Source organism: Lynx rufus, unplaced genomic scaffold, assembly GCF_022079265.1.
Source record: "Lynx rufus isolate CCGP_SWC_20201006 ecotype Redwood Valley unplaced genomic scaffold, mLynRuf1.p SCAF_15, whole genome shotgun sequence".
In the NCBI taxonomy this organism is placed as follows: Eukaryota; Metazoa; Chordata; class Mammalia; order Carnivora; family Felidae; genus Lynx; species Lynx rufus.
This window is the reverse complement of record NW_025814829.1, coordinates 63021798-63043124: the sequence shown is the minus strand read 5'-3', so window position 1 is coordinate 63043124 and position 21327 is coordinate 63021798. Positions and strand designations below refer to the sequence as shown.

General features: G+C 61.4%; 1 protein-coding gene across 1 annotated transcript in view; it reads right to left on the bottom strand.

Moving 5' to 3' along the window:
* Positions 1–1924: 1924 nt before the first annotated feature.
* LOC124509889 (calpain-8-like) overlaps positions 1925–21327 on the bottom strand; it is a 50905-nt gene continuing 31502 nt past the window's right edge. Inside the window, 15 exon segments of the mRNA XM_047076480.1 lie at positions 1925–2093; positions 2164–2216; positions 7933–8050; positions 9397–9484; positions 10301–10366; positions 10369–10470; positions 10782–10860; positions 11416–11429; positions 11432–11488; positions 13314–13382; positions 13581–13773; positions 15445–15513; positions 17195–17389; positions 17957–17993; positions 19556–19785. Of these exon segments, the coding sequence (XP_046932436.1) occupies positions 1925–2093; positions 2164–2216; positions 7933–8050; positions 9397–9484; positions 10301–10366; positions 10369–10470; positions 10782–10860; positions 11416–11429; positions 11432–11488; positions 13314–13382; positions 13581–13773; positions 15445–15513; positions 17195–17389; positions 17957–17993; positions 19556–19785 (1539 nt within the window).

The following is a 21327-nucleotide window of genomic DNA, read 5'->3' as shown; positions in this document are numbered from 1 at the left end:
ACCTGGGGGGAGGGCCAGGTACACGGGGAGAGGACCCGGGGACAGGGAGAATCTCAGACCCTGCAGGACGACGGTGCACGGATCCCCAGAAGGCAGCCGGACCCCCAGGACACAGTCAGAGGCGGTCAGCCTGGAGAAGGGCTGGGGGTCCGGGCCTGACCGCCAGAAAGGAGCAGAGAGGAGACCGGGAAGGAGGAGGCGAGAAGCTGAGGAGGGGACACATGGCCTCGTGGCGGGGGGCGCGGGGGGGGACAGGCAGGGCCCCCTGGGCGCCGGGATGGGCAGGAGGGGAGTGAGCAGGGAAGTGTGCCCGTTCGGAGTGGCGGATGCCATGCGGCCCCGGGGCACTGAGACGCACTCTTCAGGCTAACGTTCTCCCGGCGCGTGAAGGCGCGGCTTTCCCCGACTTACCGCCACGGGACGTGCCAGCATTAAACAAGCAATGAAACCCCCGGTGACACAGGTGCTGTGACCCTCCGGCCGCTTCCTCCTGCCCATGTGGGCCAACCACAGACCCCACCGCCCTCCCTCGGAGCGAGCCCAGCGGCCCAGCGGCCCCCTCCCCCTCACGGGCAGCAGGCTGAGCCGAGCCACTGTCCCTGTCACCGCTGTGACGTCCAGCCCCCGCGGCTTCTCTCCTGCTCCTGCTCCTGCTCGGATCGTCTGGTCTCCCGGGTGCCCCACGATTCTCCCCTCACCTCGCCATGCGTTTTCTCCAAGGCCACAAGGTGCCGGGCGTCCCGCGACCGCTCGGGAACCCGTGCTGAATGAGTGAGCCTCCAGCGTCTGGGACGAGCCCCTCGTGAGTCTACGTGACCCGCCACAGCGGGATCTGCAGACCAGGGCGCCAGCCACGGCGGAGCCCGCTTTGCAGCTCTTCCCGCACCCGGGGGGCCTCCCTGGGGCACGGGCTCCCCTCCCGAGGCACCTGCTCCTGCGGGGCTGAGTCTCAGTTCGGCGGGGTCTCGCCTCTGAGTGTCTAAGCTCCCGTGTCCTTCCTCTCTGCTCGTGGACCCCACAGGCAGTGGCAGCTGCTATGAGCACTCTTGCTGCATTTACTGAGTGGTTACCACGGTCGCAGCAACAATGTGTCACACTGATCGTTCTTTTCGGACAGCTGCCGCCACTCCTGTATCCTGCTGGACCTCAGTGCACGGCCAACGCCGCCACTCAGGACCCCCCACTGCCCACAGCCTCGCAGCTGTACGCCGGCGCGGGGGTGGGGGTGGCCCCCCTACCCGTCTCCACCACTGCCCATAGCTTCTGGCCGGGGCCACCTGTCTCACACCTGCAGCTCTCCTCACGCTGTAGCCGCACGCCCAAGGGCAAGGATCCTATCTCACTCATGCCTGTGGCCCTGCCACCGCCTAGCATGCGTCCCCGCACGTCGTAGGTGTTCCGTTATGCATAGTGAGCCTGACAGAGTCCGGTAATCCGGTTATGCCGACACGGTACAGAAGCCACCTGTCTGCACTGTCCAACCTCATATAAACACCAAAGAAGAAAACGAAGGCGAAAGGTCCGCGTGTCGGTAAAAACCCCACAGAACAGAAAAAGAGGAAGAAACCAGAGTCTGCTTCCATCAGCGCGAAACGGGACTCGAGGCTTGACACGCGGCCAGCGCCCCGAGAGGCCCCCCCGGCCGCGATGCGGGCGTGTGGTCGGTTACATTTCTGTGTTGGTGTTTGCTCTGTCGCGGGTTCCCAAGGAAGCCGCGCCTGCCTGAGTTCCCCCACTGGCCCGCAGCCCCCAGCCCAGCGGGGCCCTGCCAGCCAGGCTTCCCTCCTCTTCCTCCTCTTCCCCCCAGCGCGCCCCCCCCCCACTTCTGGAAGAGCGTCTGTTAGAATCACTTGTGCAACAGACAACAACCCTTTAGAGCTGCCGGTGGGTCCCCTATGTGATCAGGGAGCGCGCCGAGTGGGATTCAGAACTTAATCATTAATCGGCGAATGTTCCGGGGCCGCGGGTATGGTGGGGAGCCCGTGCGCTTTGCCAGCTGAGCTTCCGGATCGCTTTTCAGCTGCAGGGGAGCACTTCCGGCCTCACCAGGGATGCTCCCCATGAAGGACTGTCCCCGGGGCCTCTTCTCCTCTCTGGGCGGTCAGGATGCGCCTCGGAGCCCCAGCTGGCTGCCTGTCAGGGTGCTCCGCCCACCCCCCTCACCCCCCCACCAGTGGCAGCAGCCACAGAATCCCCGGGGTCTGCAGGCGGTCCTCCTGCCCAAGGATGGAGGTCAAGGACACCACACCGTTAAGCGACCTGAGCCTCAGGAGGCCAAGGGTCGTGCCCTATCCGGAGTAGTCTGGAAGTATTGCCTCTGACACAGAAAGGAACCGTGCCCTGGGCAGGATCGTGGCAGGAAGATGGGAATAAGCAAAGAAGGGTCCCGCGGGGCTGGAGTGACAGAACCTTCCAGAAGAGGCTTCTCCAAACGACTGCGTCTTTCTCCCGGGCTCTCGCCTTCTCTCATGCTGTTCCCTGCACCCAGGGCTGCTCCCCTCTCATTGTCCAGTGGTTGCACAATGCCTGGGGTAAAGCTCATGCTTAATAAGTATTTACTGAGCAAATGAAGAAAGTTCCAGCTGTCAGCTGCCCACCCACCTGCACGAAGCCCGCTCCCCCTCCTGAGGCAGCATGGAACACTCCATCCCCTTGTGGCCTGACTTTTCCGCACCCCAAACATTGATGTCATGCTCCTTCAAGCTGTCATTACTTGTCTATGAATCTGTCTGCCCCATTAGACAGGAAGCTGTCAGAGGCGGGCACCTGTCTTACTCATGTTCCCACGCTGCCCGGCAACTCCCAGGGTGAGCACTGAGCCTCACGCGTAGTTGACGTTTGAGACACGTGTATGGATTAAATTCCTGAGTGGAACTGCTCCACTGCCTGGGGATGGTGAGGGGATGCCCCTCCGGGTCACCAGGAGGAGGCTGGACCACACAGGAGCCCCTGTGCCCACTGGGTAGGCGTCCTGGGCACATCCACGCATGGGCCTCTGGAACCCTCCGCCTCAATCTCTCTGTAGGGACCACGGGCCGGCTGCCCCAAGACAGTCTACAGTGAAATGTAGGTTGTTCTAAGATAAAATCAATGAACGCCCGAAGGACTCAGGAAGAAACTTTGAACAATCGCACCCACCCTCCCCCCCGACCACGCTCCTAAAGAGGAATTTTGATAAAGGACCTATAGCTGGAAGAGTGCCATCCACAGATTCCATTTTACCTTCAGAAACTTCTCTGTGCAGCAGGGCACCTCTCACCTCCCGCGAAGGGCCGTCCTCCCCGCAGTGTCCCCGGGCCCCCACCCCTCTCCTTAGCCCAGGACAGCACGTGCACCTCACTTCCCCGACTTGAAATCTCACAAGGGTGTGGATTCCCTTACGTACAAAACTAAATTTTATTTCCTGTTAATCTCCCTCTTGTCAAATTAATTCTCAATGAGCCGGAAGAGCCTTGGACAGAGGGAAATTCCTTCCTCCCCAACGCCTTCCGGAGTGTAAACCGATGAACTTGACCTCGGAACCTGTCGGCTTGAATTTCGTCACCAGGTAACTTCGCTCAATTCCCAGTCCTCTCCTCCTCATTGGTTTCAGTTCCATCCAAGCCGGAACGGAAGGCTTGCCCCAGCACCTCCTAAAATCTGGAGAGTTCCCTTCTGCTCTCCCGGTGTTTTGCTAACAGAGCCATGCCCCCTGGTGAAAACCCAGACGCAGGTCCCATTGGCCGTGTTTTCCCTGCCTGGTGTCGTTGGGGCCGCCCCACCCTCAAGCCAGAAGGGATGCTTGCTGGCATGTTGACTCTGGGAACACGGCTGAACCTCAGGTCACTTGTGCCCAAAAGCCAGGCCTAAAAGCAGATCACAGTCACAAGACCCCTACTGTGCCTCAAACAACAAAAACAAGCCCCAAACCGGTAAAAATTGCCGGCGTTTACGGCCTGCTTCCCAGCACGTGGGCGCTGCTCCGTGTGGTTCGTGAAGCGTCCCGTTTACCCTCACAATAACCCTGTAAGGTGTGTATTCTTGTGGCCCCATTTACAGGCGAGGAAGCTGAGGCACAGAGGCCTGCGGGACGACGACAGTCCGGGAAATGAGCAGAAACGTGCTTACAGGTGGGGAGCAGTGGTGATTCATGCTGAACTTCCGGCCCAGGGGGTCCCACCCCTTTGGAGAGGTCTGGAGGGCACCCTGTGCCCTTCCCGCTTCTCCACCACATGCACACGCAGGCCGGTGCGCTGAGGCCTCACGACCGTTCCCCTTGTGAGTCTCCTGCCCCCCTTGTCAGTCGGTGGCCGAGCCGGGTGCCTTCTGGCTCAGTGGACGAATGTGACAAACGGGGACGGAACCCGCTTTCAGGCGTCTCCTCCCTGAAAGCTGGGCCTCGGTACAGGAGGCAGGACTGGGAAGGGGAGGCTCCTGGAGGCCAGGGAAGCCCCCCGAGCCTCGACATGGAGCCACGGCCGGGAGCAGAGACCCCGCCTCCAAGGACCGCACGTGGAGGTGGCCACCACAGTGGGGGGAGATTAGGCCCCTTCCCCGTAGGTGCCCTGCGAGCCAGCGTACGCGGCCCTGGGGAGAGGGAGGAGACCGGAGGAACGGGCACTTGGCGTGAGATTTATTTCGTCCAGTGGCCCGGCTCGAGACCAGAAGGGGCAAGGTGAGGTCCCCCCTCAAACAGACTAACCAGAAAAGTTCATTTTGGAGTCAACCCGGAGAGTTGAATATAGATTGGTTTTTAGGTGTGATTAAAGAATTACTGTTAATTTGTTAGGTGGGATATACGGGTGCCTGGGTGGCTGGGTCAGTTTAGCGGCCAACTCTTCATCTCAGCTCAGGTCTTGATCTCAGGGTCGTGAGTTCAAGCCCCACACTGGACTCCATGCGGGATGTGGAGCCCACTTTAAAATAAAATAAAACAAGAAAATTAAAATTAAATTAAATGACAAAATTAAGTTAAAATAAAATAAATATAAAATAAGAATAAAATAAAGAAATATAAAATGAAATGAAATGTAATAAGATAAAATATAAAATAAAATAAAACAAAATTTGTTAGGTGGGATAATGGTATTGTGACTGTGTAATAAAATGTCCTTTCTAGAAGCGCATAATTTAGGGTAAAATGTCACAATATCGGTGATTTACTTCAGCAAAATTCTTCAGCAAAGAATGGTCGTATATGGAGTTTCAGTATACATTTCCTTCACCTTTATTTATATCAGATTTATACAAAATCAATATTTTATAAATATGTCAATGTGTAAATAAATACATGAATTTATTTTTTTTAAAATTTTTTTTTCAACGTTTATTTTTTTTTCGGACAGAGAGAGACAGAGCATGAACGGGGGAGGGGCAGAGAGAGAGGGAGACACAGAATCGGAAACAGGCTCCAGGCTCCGAGCCATCAGCCCAGAGCCCGACGCGGGGCTCGAACTCACGGACCGCGAGATCGTGACCTGGCTGAAGTCGGACGCTTAACCGACTGCGCCACCCAGGCGCCCCATTAAATACATGAATTTATATGTAACTTAATAAGTGATAATGTGTCTAGAAAATGTATAAAATATAAACGCATACATATCAGTAACATAAATTTTTTCAAGTGGAAATGCAGTCCCCGCCCCAGCCCCACCCCTGCCCGTCCCCCAGCCCCGCCCCTGCAGCCCTGCACCTGCTCTGGAGCAGGACTCCTCAGGGATTCGGTGGCCCAGACCACGTCCCTTATTTCCACCCTGCAGAGCCCTGTGGCGGGCCGTCCGCCAGCGGGTGGCTGATGTCATCCTTTGCAAAGACCCCAAGCCGGACGTGCATGTGGCCGGTCCCACGGGACTGAAGGTGGACGGTTCCAGGACACGTGTCCCCGTCCCTGCTTGGACCGCAGTCCCACACCCGTAACGTGGTGGCTGCCGATGGCGGGGGGCACACGGCAGGACATCGGGAGCTCGCGGGAGGGGCCCCTGCTGCCCACGGTGGGGCCGCGGTCTGCTCCCGGGCTCCAAGCTGCTCTGGTGACCGCGCACACAGTCACAAGAGGGCCGTCCCGGGACGAAGCTGACGGGAAGCCCTGTGTGCGGGCAGGATGGGCCTGGTGGGCTGCAGCCGTCCCGAGTACCCAGCGCACCTGATGCCTGCCACCCGAGCGCTGGCTCCGCGCTCCCAGGGGTCTCGGCTGAGTCTGGGGACTGCGTGGGGGCGCGTGTCTCCCACGTTCCCAGGAGGAAATGCAGCAGGCCTTTCCGGGCGCAGTGACAGGGCTCTGCAGGCAGTGGGGACCGGAGCTACGGAGGAAGGGGCCAGACCCGAAGCCGCTGCCCGGCCGGCCACGCCGTGTGGTCTCCCACAGAGGAGGTGGGGACGCTGAGAGCCCACACGGACCCTCTGCACGAATCAAAGGCCGCCCCCCCCCATGCCCCTGGTGTCATGAAGCGGGGCAGGGGCCGCGTGTCTCCCCAGGCCCCTGCCCTCCACACCTCCACAGAGGCCCGGCGGTGATGTACCCGCACCCCAGTCCCCCTGCTTCGGCTACCACGGCTTACTGGGAGCGACTGCAACCCCCCCCCCGCCCCCTTCCCGCTGGGAGAGCCTCCTCATTGGCAAAGAGAAGGACCAAGTTTTCAGAGGGCTACATTGTGCCGGGCGCTGACCTGGGCTCCAGGGAGCTGCGGAAGCACGCGGTGACGGGTCGGTGGAGAGCGCGCAGATAGGGGAGGCACAGGACACCACGGGGACCTCCTCGGGGACCACGCGGTGCAGCCCCGGATTCCAGGAGGCCGACCGGCTGACGCAGCCTCACCCAGGAGGGAAGAAGAGGTCACATCGAAAAGCAACGTCTCCAACCGCCTCGGTCCAGGGGAACACAGGAGCATAACGTGAGCTTGCAGGGGTGTGAGAGGCGCGCTCTGTACTGCTGGGACCTTTACCCACCTCCTGGGCTGCACGGGTGAGGCGTCCCCCACAACCTGTACTGGGGACGTGAGACCCCACAGCAAACACCATTTTATGATGAGACTATTTTTTTGGTTACCAGACTATCCGCGAAAGTAGTTGAAGCCTGAGGGCCTTAAAATAAAACCTCCTGGGGGTGGCCAGCTGGCTCGGCCAAAGGTCCAACTTCAGCTCAGGTCATGATCTCGCAGTCCGTGGGTTCAAGCCCTGCCTCAGGCTCTGTGCTGACAGCTCGGAGCCTGGAGCCTGCTTCGGATTCTGCGTCTCCCTCTCTCTCTGCCCCTCCCCTGCTCACGCTCTGTCTCTCTCAAAATAAATACTTAAAACATTTTTAATAATTAAGAAATAAAAGTCTGTAAAAAAAAATAAAATAAAGTTACTGCAAGTTGATTACAACACAGCACTTTATTTTCTTTTTAATCTTTATTTTTGAAAGAGAGAGCGCTAGCAAGGGAGGGGCAGAGAGAGAGGAAGAGAGAGAGAATCCCGGGCAGGTTCCGAGCTGTCAGCACAGAGCCCCACGTGGGGCTCGAACCCACGAACCACGAGATCATGATCTGACCGAAGCTGGACGCTCGGTCCGACCTGGGGCTCGACTGAGCCCCCAGGTGCCCCTCACGTCACTTTAAACGTACGCAGCCATTCTGTACTTGAAGTGTAAGGAAGAATCAGGCCAAATCCCCTTGTCCTCCAAGAACGGGGTGGGGTGGGGCTTGTGCTGGGTCAGCGAGCGCCTGACCAACAGCAGCAGGGCTGGGGGACAGGCAGGTGCCGGCCCCAGGCCGCCCCATGTCACCCCGGGGCGGACAAGGAAGAACACGGCCACCGGAACAGACCTGCCTCCTCCCCCGCCGTCAGGACGGAGCGCTGCCTGCAGGGGCGACACCCGGAGCCCCTGCCCCAGCTAAAGGCCCGTGCCCGTGCCCTCCGGCCGTGCTCCTGGGAGGGGTGTGCACCCAGCTCTGCTTCCAGAAGCGGAAGACTAACCTCCACCAGAGCCGCAGGGGCCAAGGCGTGTGCGTGGTTTCTCTCCAGCAGCTCGCTGGCAGGGGCTGAGTGGCTGTCCCCCTCGCATCCACGCGTGAAGCTGGACCCCAGGCACCAGCTGTAGGCGGCGGGGCCCGCGGGAGGAGACCAGGATCTGATGAGCCCCAGCAGGTGGGGTCCCCGTGACCGGGTCTGTGCCCTGCGAGCGCCCCAGAGAGCCTGCCCCCTCCCTGCTCTCCGCCCGCACACACAGTGAGGATCGCGGCCCAGGGGGCTCTCCCCGGAGCCCGGCCACCCGCGCGCGGATCTTGGCCGTCCGGGCCCCGGGATCTGTGGGCCCCTGGATCCACGGCTACGGCAGCCACAGCAGACTCACGCCTTCCTCCCCCTTCCCGAGACCGCGGGGGGAGAGCCGGCAAGGATGCGCTGACTTCCCGGCCACCAGCGAGGGAGGGAGACCCCCCCTCCTTCCTCACAAGGGCAGGAAGCAGCCACCCATGCGTCCTCGTCCCCGTCCGGCCTGCGGACCCCGGAGGCAGCCCCCCCATCTCCACCCCTGCAGCTCAGTTTTCCCAAAACCCCTCTCCTGAAGGAGGACCAGCAGAGCCCTCCCCACCCTGCACAACACTAGACAAAGCCAGGAACCGTTTGGGCCAAACTTTAATTGACTTCCGTCTGCCCTCTGGGCTCCAGGGTCGGCTTGAACACTGAGCCCCGGCCCCCAGACTGCCGGGTGGGACAGGCCGGGGTCCACGCGGGGACAGTGACAGGCAAGGAAGGTAGGAAGAGCGGCCTTTCGGGGACCGAGGCTCACAGAACCGCGAGGATGGGGAGGAAAGCGCGGGCGGGCGGGCGGAGCATCCCCGATGGCCACGAGCCCGGGTCAGACCAACACACAGCTGAGCCACGGCAAGAGAAGGACACCAGGGTGAGCCGTGTGCCTGCCGGAGACGCTCTCCCGCGACACGTCCACGCGCCAGCGAGCGCCGCCCGATAAGGAAGCCCTCAGCTCAGTCACCCGCCCCCACGAGCAGAGACGTGACTTAGGGAAGGCTTAGACCCGAGAGGAACTGCCCCAAACAGGTGTGTGCGTGCGTGTGTGTACAAGCACACGCATGTACACACTGGCTTCCAGGTGAACCAGGTGGACCTCCTCGGGCATGTTTCCCGGAAGACCTTCCCCAGGTCCCCGGACCCAAGCCACGGACACTCCCACCTGTCGCTGGCTTCTGACCCCTGGTCCGTGTTAATCTGAGACGTCCGGTCCTGGAAGTCAGGCCTTAGATGGCCCACCACCCACAGCTCCGTTCACACTAAGAAGGGCTGCACCCCCGAAATTATCTTCACGGTCATAATCAACACACGTGCTCGGACGGCTGCACGGCGACAGCCTTCCTCCCTGCGGTGCCCGCCCGAGAACTCAGCACAGGTCACCGTGAATGCGCTCCACGCAGCCCCCCTTACGTCCAGGAACCTCCAAGCCCCACCAGCAAGCGGTTCCTCAAAGAGGAAGAGCTGCCACTCTGGTCCTCGTCCAGCAGCCTGAACAGTTCTGGAGCACCAGAGAAGGAAGGAGACTAGGGGCGGTCCTGGGCTTCGGAACCGCCAGAGAGCTGCCTCCGTGCACCCCCCCCAGGAAGCCCCTCCCTGACCCCCCAGCTCCCGCCTGCCTCAGGGACTCTGAAAAGCTGCGCGTAGATTTAGCGCGCAGGGTGGGTTGGGGGGCACGTGGCCCCCTGCCCCAGGGGACAAACCGCAGTTGTGAGCGGAGACGGTCTCTGGTCCTCTCCACCCTCCGAAGCTCTAGGAACCTGCCATTGTTTCCAGGCAGTGGAGGGAAGAGGGAACTGCGGACAGACCACGGTGGCCCCCTTGGCGGATGACCCCCTCTGTCAGCTTCGCGTCTGGCTGCCCCGCCCGCTCCCGTTAGAACCACCTCCCGGCCCTCAGTGAAGAAACCCCTCCCTTAGCAGGACGCCTTGTCGTGAGGCCACAGCCCGACGGGGAGGGAGCCCACTCACTGCCCATCCGAGCGGTCTCCAGCCCCACTGACATGATCCCCAGGGAGGCACAGGTGACAACAGACGGTGAAAGCCATTTCACCACTACGGGGACGCCATCAGCCTGGCCCAGTGATTGCACTTAGCAGTCAACAACCTGAACCACGAGCGAGCGGGCAAACTATTGATGCGGCAGCAGCTTTTGGAGTCTCCAAGAAAGGCAGTCTCTGACCTTGGGCGTGGCCTGAGTGGGCCCCACCTCCCCCAGGAGGTCCTCCTGGCTCCACCGACCAACCTGCCCCTGCCCCCCCCCCCACCGCCGCCCGCACCTGCAGCGAACTGGGAGGGACTGAGGGACAGGGACTCACCGAAGAGGGCCTCCGGGCCGGTCACACAGGCAGAGAAGCCATCGAAGTCGATGCAGCATCTGCCGTGGTGTACCACAGGGCAAGGGTCTGCTGCCCCCGGCTGCTGAGCGTGAAACCCGCAGGGAGGGCCTGGGTCACGGCAGGGTGGGGCTCGGACTGACACGGCCGGCCTCCTCCAAGGTCTCGTAGTCACCCCATGGCAATCCTGGGAGCCGCCCCGCCTCAGGACAAGCCTGGCGCTGAACTAGGCCCGTGGCCCCGGCACAAAGGGCGCCTTCTGCCCCGCACCCTCCCAGCAGCCGCGAGGGCCCCGGGAGAAGCCTGGATGTCGCGCTGAACAGACCCCTGGGGGGGAAGGCGCTCAAGCCACCGTCACGTGGATGCCCCACAGAGGAGAGTCACCGCCATGATCGCCAGCCCAGTAGGAGTATTTACAGTGAGACGCCCGTCCCCGAGGCTCGTCTGCACCGCACGTCCTCACCTGCTTTCCTGAGGGCCACCCTCAGGTCGTGGGCGTCGACGGCCCCCGAGTGGGTGTGATCGGTTTCCCCATAAACCAACTAGAGCAGAAGAGAAACCAGGTAGAAAGAGCCTCTGGGGGCCCTGCCAGAGCTACGCCCTCCACTCACGGCTTCCCTGACCCCCAAGAAGCTTCCGGAACAAAGGTGAGAGCTGGGCTGAGGGCCAGAGATGTCCCCTCTGCCCCCTGAACGGCAGGGCGTTCCTCGAAGGGCTCGGCACTGGCACCTCATTGCCGTCCCGGGCCCTCCTGAACCACATGTCCGGGTTCTGTGCTGGGTTTGACCGTGATCAGCATCTGTGCAGACTAGGGTGGGAAACAGACCAGGACTGAGTGCCTGGGGGGGCGAGGGGCCGGAAACAGGACTGAGAAGGGCGCCCCCCCAGGATGTCCCCCACCTGCAGGGGGAGCGAGGGGCTGGAAACAGGACCTAGGAGGCCCCCCTGCAGGATATGCCCCACCTCGGGGGCGAGAGGCTGGAAACACAACCTAGGAGGTCCCCCCAGGACAGTCCCCACCTGGGGGGCAAGGGGCTGGAAACACGACCCAGGAGGCCCCCCCCAGGACAGCCCCCACCCCAGAAGGGAAGACTCACCAGGTACCTCTGAATTTCAGCCAGATCACCCTGAATTCTGCCAGCCCCAGGGTGCCCTTTCCATGGCTCTGGGCTCCGTAAAGGCCAACACGCCCACAGTCCACAGGACCACCTTCTCTTGTGACCACAGTGACGGTCCTGTCGTAAGGCCTCAGTGAGCCACCCACGTGTGCAGGGAGCGGGGCCCCGGGGGGACCACGGTGGGTAGGGTGGGGGGAAACCAATTCAAATGAAGATTAAAGAGTCAGGCACCCACTACGGCCCCCTCTGAGGTCAGGCGCAGAGCAAAGGGCAGGTCGTGAGCCCAAAGACCTTGGAGCAGCATCGCTAAGGAGCACCTAACATCCCGTCGTGCTGGTTATTGAGAGCGCTGGTCTAGAGGCCCTGGAAAGTCGCTTCCAGACTTAAATCTCCGTGACCTGTGATTGCAACAACTAGTCGGTTATCTCTGTAACTGGTAATTGTAACAACTAGTTGGCTAGAATGCCATATGTCAACAGAAAAGTCATCAGCAGTGCGTGTCAGCGCCTAGAAGGGGCTCGGAGCTTCCCCAGGGGCCACTGCTCAGCTCTGGGGGGACCTCTCTTCTGTGGACCACGCACATTTACTGTGCGAGCGTTAACCACTCTGCGGGACTGCTGCGCACACCCATCCCGAAGACTGAGGACGCGCCAAGCCTCCGCCTCAGAGAAAGGGCCTTGACCTCCACGCTCTGGAGGACGGCGGCCCCAGGCAAGGTTCCAGGAGGAGATGTTGGACCATTCTCCCTCTGCGCCTTCACGGACGCCGTTCCTTCCACCTGGAACACCCTTCCCATTCCTTCCGAAAACTCCCACACGTCTTCAGTGTAAAGTGAGGTTACTTGAGGCCAGGAGAAGACAAACGGATTTTATCTCCTGCGATAATTCTAAACTAGCGGTGGTGGCCATGGGAGAGCTGTGTTACTGCAGGAGACAGAACAGAAGAGGGGAGGGGTGTGGAGGGGGAGGGGAGAGGAGGACTGGAAGGAAGGGGAAGAGGTGGGGAGGGGAGGGGGAGGAGAGAAGAGGGGAGGAGGGGAGGGGAGAGGAGAAGAGAGGCAAGGAGGGGGGAGGGGAGGGGAGAAAGGTGAGAAGGGGAGGGGAGAGGAAGGGAGGGGGAGACAGGTGAGAAGGGGGAGGGGAGAGAGAAAGGGAGGGGGAGAGAAGGGGAGAGGCAAGGAGAGGAGGGAAGAGGAGGGGAGAGAGGTGAGACCGAGGAGGGGAGGGGGAAGGGAGAGGCAAGGAGGGGGAGGGAAAGGAAGGGTAGAGGAGGTGAAGGGGAAGGGAAAAGGAGAAAGGGAAGGAGGAGGGGGGAGAGGCAGGGAGTGGAGGGGAAAAGGAGAGAAGGGGGAGGCAAAGGGAGAGAGGAGGGGAGGGGAGGGGCAAGGAGGGGGAAGGAGGGGGAGAGGAAGGGAGGGGGAGGAGGAAAAGGAGGGGTTGATGGGAGGAAGAGGGGGAGGGGAGAAATGGAAGGGGAGGGGAGAGGGAGGGAGAGACAGGTGAAAAAGGGGAGGGGAGAGGAGGGGAGGGAGGAGAGGGGGAGGGGCAGGAGGAGGAAGGGAGGGGGTAGGGATAGGATTAGGGTTAGGAAGGTGGGATTAACAGGAGAAAGGCACAGGGGCATTTGCTGTCTCTGGATTCCACTGTGCCTCAGTGTCCTCACCTGTCATTTCCCACCTGTCAGTGTCCCACCTGTCATTCCCACCTGTGAAGCAGAGAGTGGCGGGCTTCCGGAGGAATGAGTGGGCAGGCGCACTCTTCCTTACTGCGCGCAGCCCACGGACACGCGCTCCGCGCCTTCTAGGCCCTTCCCTCCCTTCTCACTGGGAAAGGTCGGGAGTCGTCAAACTCCGGGAAAAGGGAAACATCAAAGGATACGTCCGTCCATCAAGCTGATCATCTCCCTGCAAGTGTTGATGTCGAATCCCCCGAATTTTACGTCTGTTTCTAAACATTGGAATGGAAGGGGGGGCGGGAATCAGGATGTGGACAGCGGAGCGGACCTCCCCGAGCCCGTCTCTGGTCCCCTCCCCCATGGAGCGGGAATGACACTAATAGGAACACTCGCCCCCGAGGCTGCTCGGTGATTAAGCGGGATAACGAGAGTTACGGTGAGTTCTCAGCCAAGCCGCCAATGCGGGCAACCCTGTTCCGTGTCCTCGGAACGACCACCGCCCCCGCCCCCGGCGAAACCACCCGCATCCCCATTCTGTGGAGAGGGAAACTGAGGCCCAGAGAGGTCGAGTGCTTTGCTCAAGACCACCCGGAACGGCAGGGGCGAGCGGGCGTACAGCGTTACGGGCACCTTGCTGGAGCTGCGCCCGGGCCTCCACCTCACCTGCACCCCGGGAGCCACGGAGGAAGGAGCCGAAGGCCCCGCAGGCGTCCCCCCATCTCTCACCCCTTCCTCAGCAGAGGCAGAAGCCAGGCCTGGAGCATAGAGCGGGGCGGGGGGGGGGGGGGGCTGTCAGGCCGCTGCCCGCGCCCTGATCGGCCCCAGCCCGTCTCCCCAGGGCTCCCCTCGCTGGGCCACCGCCTCCCCTGCCCTCCGGGTTCTGCCCCCGCTCAGCCGGGTGCCGGCCCCTCCTCCACCCGCGGGCCCACCTCCACCCTCCCGGCTCCACCCCCCCACCCCTGCCCCAGTCTAGCAGGAGTGAGGGAGGGACGGGACCAGGAGCTGACACGGACCCAGCCACACACCCAACGTCCAGCGTCCTCAAACCCCCAGAGCCACACGGCCTCCGTGGTGCCGTGTGCTTCTGTAAACCGTCCACACCTACAGTCACGATGCGACGTGGCTTTCCATGTGATGTGGCCTCACACCCACCGAGGGACAGGGCTAGGGTTGGACACCTAACGAGGTCTGACCCCAAGGGTCACTCCTCCAGCTGTCCAGGAAAGGGCACACACCGGAGCCAGAGGGAAGGTTCGTTCGTCCTTTAAAGCTCACCCGGGGACAGGCCTCAGCAGGGGACACACGAGGTGCCGAGAAGGGTGCTGGGCTGCGGTGGCCGTGTGACCTCAGCCGCGTCTCCTCCCCTGGTGACGTGTGGTGTCACCGTGTGCACCCCGCAGCCCCTCCACCCGGGCCCTGGCTCGGCTCCCAGGGACAAGGGGAGTGCTCCCAAAGCCCCCCCGGGCGCCCGCGCTAAGACCCCACCACCCTCTGCCTGCCAGGAAAGGGAGGGGTATCGAGAGCCTGTGTCCAGACCTCGGCCTGTCCCTCTGGAGGCCCCTCAGCCGGCACAGCAGGGACAGCGACCAGCGCGGCCCCACCAGCAGGGGAGGGGAGACAGGCTGTTTTGTTCACTGTTGTCTGCGTTCTCAATAAGATACGATCCCTCCGCGGCCACGGCAACGAGGCCCTGTCAGTAAAGTACTGGTCCGAGTGACCGTCAAAAACGTGAATAGACCCATTTTTGCACAAGCAGCCTGAATGGCTACACAAAGGGAGCGTAGGCAGGCTTCATTTCCTGCAAAGGCTTCCTCTGTATTTTCTTCTATTCCATCCTTCGCTCTAAAAAATAGGGGTGCCTGGGGGCCTCAGTCAGTTGAGCGTCCGACTTCGGCTCAGGTCATGATCTCACAGTTCATGAGTTCCAGCCCTGCGTCGGGCTCTGTGCTGACAGCTCGGAGCCTGGAGCCTGCTTGGGATTCTGGGTCTCCCTCTCTCTCTGCCCCTCCCCCCACTCTCTCTCTCTTTCTCTCTCTCAAAAATAAAATATAAAAACATTTAAAAAAATTTTTAAGTGCCCCTGGACTTCCCCGGGGGGTGGAGAATATTGTTTTTCTCCTCCTGTTAAGGACAGAACGTCTGTGCCCCCAAATCCGCGTGTTGGAGCCTGAGCCCCAGTGTGATGCTAACAGCAGGTGCGCCTGTGGGAGGTGACCAGGCCATGAGGGTGGAGCCACCCTCTGGGCTCACAGGGACTCTAGGGGACAAAGGCTGAGGTGGCCTGAGTTCTTGGACACCCCCTGCCTGTCTGGGAGGTCGTGGGGCCCCGCTCACCTTCCCCGCAACCTTCCCCAGCAGGCTCCCGGGCTGGCTGTCCTCCTGGCCCACCTCCCGGGGGTGCGGCTGGCGGGAAGCACGACCAGGGTTAGGCCGGGGTCGCTGGGAGAGTGAAGACCCCACGTCCCTCGCTGCCCGTTCCTACCGCACACGCGCCACGGGCAGGCGCGTCCCCTCTCCGCTGTGGGGAGTGATCCCACCAGCCCTGAATTTCCAGTCTCAGTCCTGAGTTGCTCTCAGAGAAGGACAGAAACACTGACAGCAGAGAATCTCCATCCCAGAGCCCCCCCTCCCCCGCCCCCGCCGAGACCCTCGGGTATGTAGTGTCTGTATGTGTTTTCTTAGCATCCAGCAGGCTCTCAAGCAGCCACGGGATCGGAGACTGGCCGAGGCCACAGCCCAGTGGGAGGAGCGGGAGTCGGAGCCGGAAGACGGGAGTTCAAACACCACAGGGGTCGCTCGGTGGTTTCGGGCTCAGGCTCCGAGCCCCCTTCCCTCCTCCCTCTGTTGTTAAATGACTGGGCCTGCGGGGCGGTGGGGGGGGGGGCGGGTCAGAGAAGCACATGCGAGCTGGTGTGTGTCAACGTCCCATGACAATGACCGATCATTCCACGAACGGGTCTGTCCAGAGACTTTCCAGCCTGACACGGGCTCTCCTCCAACCGTCACACGCGTCCCGGATGTCTCCAGGAGTTTCCAGAAAGCCAAGTCGGTGTTCTAGAACCACCGCTCGGAAAAGCACGAACCAACACCGCGCTGGAGAGAGTGCCAGAGTGCTGGCGACGCTGTCCTTCGATGGCCACGGGCTGCGTGCCAGCATCTCGTTCACCACTCATGGCCGGCCTCACCCCTGCCCACGCTTTACCTGCTTTACCACGCTTTACCCACGCAGAAACCGTGGTCAGCGTGTCACCCAACAGACCAAGACCACACCTAAATCCCAAGTGTCTGTTCGCCCCCCTCCAGGCGGACAGTCGGGCTCTCGAACATCCGACTGTCATGACTGGAGGGAGGAGAAGGGAAGTCCTTGAAGGCAAGGACTGTCCCTGTCTTCTGTAAGTCCTGAGTCCCCTGCAGACGTGATCCCCGTGTGCGTGTGCGTCGGGGACCCTGGGGTCCTGGGAGCCCTTCACGGCTCCGTGGGACCTCAGGAGGGAAGGCTGGGCCCCAGGCCTGGGGGCTCCTGGTTCACAAAGGGTGGGAGCCCCAGACCTCGCGCAGAAGGCCTGGGGCAGCGCCGTGAGCTGACGGGGCGTCTCTGGGGACAGCAGCGAGCACCCGGGACCGGAAGAGTCTTCCGTTGTGTTGTGCTTCGGAAAACCCCAAGACCACGGGAGGGGGCCGCGGGGAGCCCCCACAGTCTCTGGGCTGAATTCCCACCCGCCTGATGCAGGGGGGCGTAGGGCCAGGACTAAGTTGATTTAACAGGAACCAAAAAGGGTGAAAGTGAAGGATGGGTCCAACCACCTGAATTGCGGGCTCCGACCCGCTCCCTCCACGCGGGCACAGCGGCCTCTCGGACCCCCCCGGGACGGCAGCGAGAGAGGCGGCGGGGGGCTGGGGAGAGGTCCACCAGGAGGCTGGGCCACTGCTGCGGGTGGGGCCCGGGCAGCTCCGGTGACCGAGAGCCGCCAGCCGGGAAAGCGCCTCGGGGCAGGTGCGACGGCTGAGCCCTGGCAGGGGCGGTGACCGGAATGCGAGCGCGGACAGTGCCTCACGAACTCGTGACAGAAACGCCACGGCTCACCTGACACCAGCCCCACAGCGTGCGTGGACCCTGCCGGAGTTCAAACAGAAGGATGGCACTGATCGAGCGAAGCCCCGGCTTCTCCTCCCCCTGCAGAAACACGAGCTCACAAACTCGACAGGTGCCGGCGACGGAGCACGTCTGCCCCATTCGGTCCGAGACCCAAACCCGCAGCCGCGGGGCACCCGTGCGCGTCTGCAGACACCCCAGCCGCGGGGCAGATGGCGGCAGTGCCCCGGAGGCCGTCCCTCCCACCCCGAGTGCCCGGGACACGGACAGTACGACCCCTCACGGAGCAGCCCCTCCGCGTGCTGCCCCCACACGCGCCGCGGGAGAAAAGGGACAGCGCACGGAGGACGGGGTGAGGACAGAGGGTAAAGGGAGTGGCCCGTGTCTGGCGTTTCTGGATGAGCTCTCCTTCAGCGGCTTCATTCGCTCCCACCATCTGTCCCTGAAAGCCTGGGGCCTACCTCTCACCCACCGCCTTCTCTGCCCTGCACAGAAGGGCCCAGGCTGTTCTGTCTGAGGGTCCTGCCCACTGCACGTGGGGGACATACGGCCCGGCCCCCCCCCCGAGGGACGGAGGTGCCACCAAACCTGGGTCCCACTGACGCCGCCTGGTCTTTGGCAGGAAGGGCCAGAACCTAGGAAGTGTTGTGGCCCTGATGAATAAAAGGTTATGATCCTTAACATATAAAGAACATTTACGAATCAACAAGAAAGCCCCACGAGCCAGAGCTCGGTGTTCCGAGAGATTCCTACCTCCTGTGGGTTTCCAGCTACCACACCTCCCGTCTCCCTGAAACACAAAAGGAGGAAAAACAAATACCGGTAAGTGAAACGCACCACTGACGGCCACGTTCTTTCAGGAAGTATTTCACTTTTCTGCAGGATGGGCTTCCCGCCCAAGACCTTCAGACCCTACTGGCACCCAAACTGCATAAACAGAATCTTTACCAGCTTTCCTCCCCCACCTCGGTCCCCTCCCCACCCGGGTCATCACCAGACAGAAACGCCCAGCTCGGTGACCCTTCGTGAATTCTGAAATCTCGGCCCTGCTGGCCCCCAGTCGTGGAGAGTTCTCTCCCCACCCAGTCCCCTCTGTCCTCTCTGGGGACCCAGCTCTGTGAATCCTATAGTCACTGTCTCTGGGCAAGGAGCCGGCAAGCCCACAGCCGTGTGCACCTGCAACCATGTATGTGGTGTGTGGTATGGTGTGTGTGTGTGGTGGACGGGGATATATATGTGTGTATGTGTGTGCACATGTGTATATGTGTGTGCGTATGCATGTGTGTATGTATGTGTGTGCACGTGGGGGGTATATATATATGTGCATGCATGCGTGTGCATGTGTATATACATGTGTGTATGTGTATGTATGTGTGTGCACATGCACATGTATGTGTGTATACGTGTGTGCATGTGTGTGCACGTCCGTGTGTGTATGTGTGTGGGGGTGTGCATGTGTGTGCATGTGTATATACATGTGTGTATGTGTGTATATGTATGTGAATGTGTGTGCACGTGTGGGGGTATCTGTGTGTGTATATACGTGTGTGTGCATATGCATGTGTGTATGTATGTGTGTGCACGTGTGGGGGTATATATTTGCATGCATGTGTGTGCATGTGTATATACATGTGCGTATATGTATGTATGTATGTGCACATGCATATGTATGTGTGTGCATGTGTGTATATGTGTGTGTGCATGTGTGTGCACATCCGTGTGTGTATGCATGTGTGTACGCATGTGGGGGTGTGCATGTGTGTGTATACATGTGTGTATATGTGTATATGTATGTGAGTGTGTGTGTGCGCACAAGTGGGGGTTTCTGTGTGTGTGTGTATATACGTGTGTGTGCATATGCATGTGTGTATGTATGTGTGTGCACTGTGGAGGGTATACATATGTGCATGCATGCATGTGCATGTGTATATACATGTGCGTGTATGTGTGTGTGTGCACATGCATATGTATGTGCGTACATGTGTGTGTGCATGTGTGTGCAGGTATGTGTGTGCCCGTCTGTGTGTGCACATATGTGTGTACGCATGTGGAGTGGGTGTGTGTATACATGTGTGTGTATGTGTGTGTGCATGTGCATGCGTGTACACGCATGCACGTGTAGGAGGTGGAGGAGGCCGTGCTCCCTCCGGCTCCCACTCTCTGGGCCCAGGGGCCTCTCTGCTGAAGAAACCCCTGGGCCCAGATGTTACTGGCGCCCCTTCTCTCCGGCCTTGACCGTCTTTAAGCAAACAGTCTATGGGGTGTATATACCCTGTAGACGGCGTAAAGGGCCCGGGGAACAGGGAGTTTACAGAGTCCTCTGGGGCCAGTGGAGGTGAGCCAGGCTGTCACCTGTCGGCCCTGTGCGCCCCCGCCCGGGAACCCCGCCTGCCCGGCATCACGGAGGGACAGGACGCGCACAGGGCTGTGGCCTTGCCCTGCGAGAACACCCTCAGGCAGAAGTCGCCGTCCTGGAAGGGCCGCACCAGCAGGTTCCCCCGGGGGCAGCTGCAGTCGGAGCCGGCCGTGGGCTGGCGGCCCAGGAAGAAGTCCCGGACCGGGGGCGCGTCGGCTGGGCTCTGCTGTTGCACAAAGCGGGGGTAGGGTCAGTGTGCGGAGAATTGGGGAGCATCGTGGGGGACGGGGTTCGAGAGTTTGGTCGCCCGGTCTGATCTGGGGACCTGGGGATGGCTGACCCGAGGAGTGGCAGGCCCGGACTCTGCTGGGGACTCACCCGTGTCGGTCCCCACATGTATTTAGGGCCCCGTCTGAGGGTCTGCCTTGCTGGGGCCTCGGTGCAGACCCCTGCCCCTCCCCGGCGAAGCACGGCGGGGTCTCCAGGGTGCGCCGCGCTTCCCGCTGGGGATCTGACCTCGCAAACCACCCACCGCCCGTCCCACTGACCCTTCTCTGCGGCTGTAACTGGGCAGTGCTGGGCCCCAGCTCAGGCCTGGCCCCAGAGGCGCTTAAATCCTGCTTGGCGAACAGAAGCAGCCAAGAGGGCCTGCTGGCCTGGGGGAAACCGTCTTGCAAGCTGACGGGGTGGGGGGGTGGGGCGAGCTGCCAGTTCCGCCCCCGGGCCCAGCACGCTGCCCCCGGTGACCCGGTGACCCGTCTACGTGTGGTGGGAGGGGCTGGTGTGTGTCACAGGCTAATTAGTGGCCGCAGGTGCCGGCGCTGGGACCGCTGGGACCGCTGTGATTCAGCCTCCGCGCTCGGTGTCTTCACGCCTGCACGTGACGCTGCAGGGCTGCGACCTTCTATGTGACCCGGCCCTGCAGCGCCCACCCCGGCGGGGACAGTGTCCACCCACAGTCTCCAGACCCTCTTCGGATCACAGGTCTGCGAAGCGGGGGTGGAAAGCGGGGCCACCTGCCCCCTACTGCCCGGTCAGGGATCCCCAGGCAGGCCCTGCCGACCTGGGTCCGAGGTCAACGGCGCTCTTAGGACCCCCCCGCCCCCGTGAACTGTCCTATTCTGGGCCAGAGAACGCTAGGGGTGCAGCCAGTAGGGCCACAGCCAAGGGCAGAGCGTCATTGTCGCCGTCCCTGATGACGGCAGTGGGGGGAGCAGGGCACCAGCAGTAAAGCCGACTTGGGGACGCACACTCTTTCAGAGCGGGTCAGGAAGGGGACACACGGTCCTAGAGCCAGTGGGGCAGGTACAGAGCCCACGGCCTCTGAACTGGAGGACACTGAGGCAACAGGGGCCCCTCTGTCCTTCCAGGGGCCCCAGACAGGTGTGGGCCACCGGGTCCCTGGCCCACACGTGCCATCAAGGCGTGGCCCAGTGACGGTGCATGTCAACGGCAGGTGGGCCCAGGGCGGCAGGAGCGTCCCTGGGGATGTGTCAGAAGTGCACGGTCTCAGCCTGCCCCAGAGTTCCTGGGGTGGCCGCGTGCTCACAACCCCGGGGACCCCGAGGAGCCCACACTTGCAGAGCAAGGGATCCATGGTGACCGTGGAGGGCCCCAGGATGCACACTGTGCATTCGAGTGACCTCTCTCTCTCTCTCTCCTGAAGGGGACGTGTCTGATGGGAGCCAGCGTCCCCAGACCTGACACAGATCTGGATTTAGTTACTTCCTCATGGGAACAGCTCCGGGCTCCCCACCTTGCACTGGTC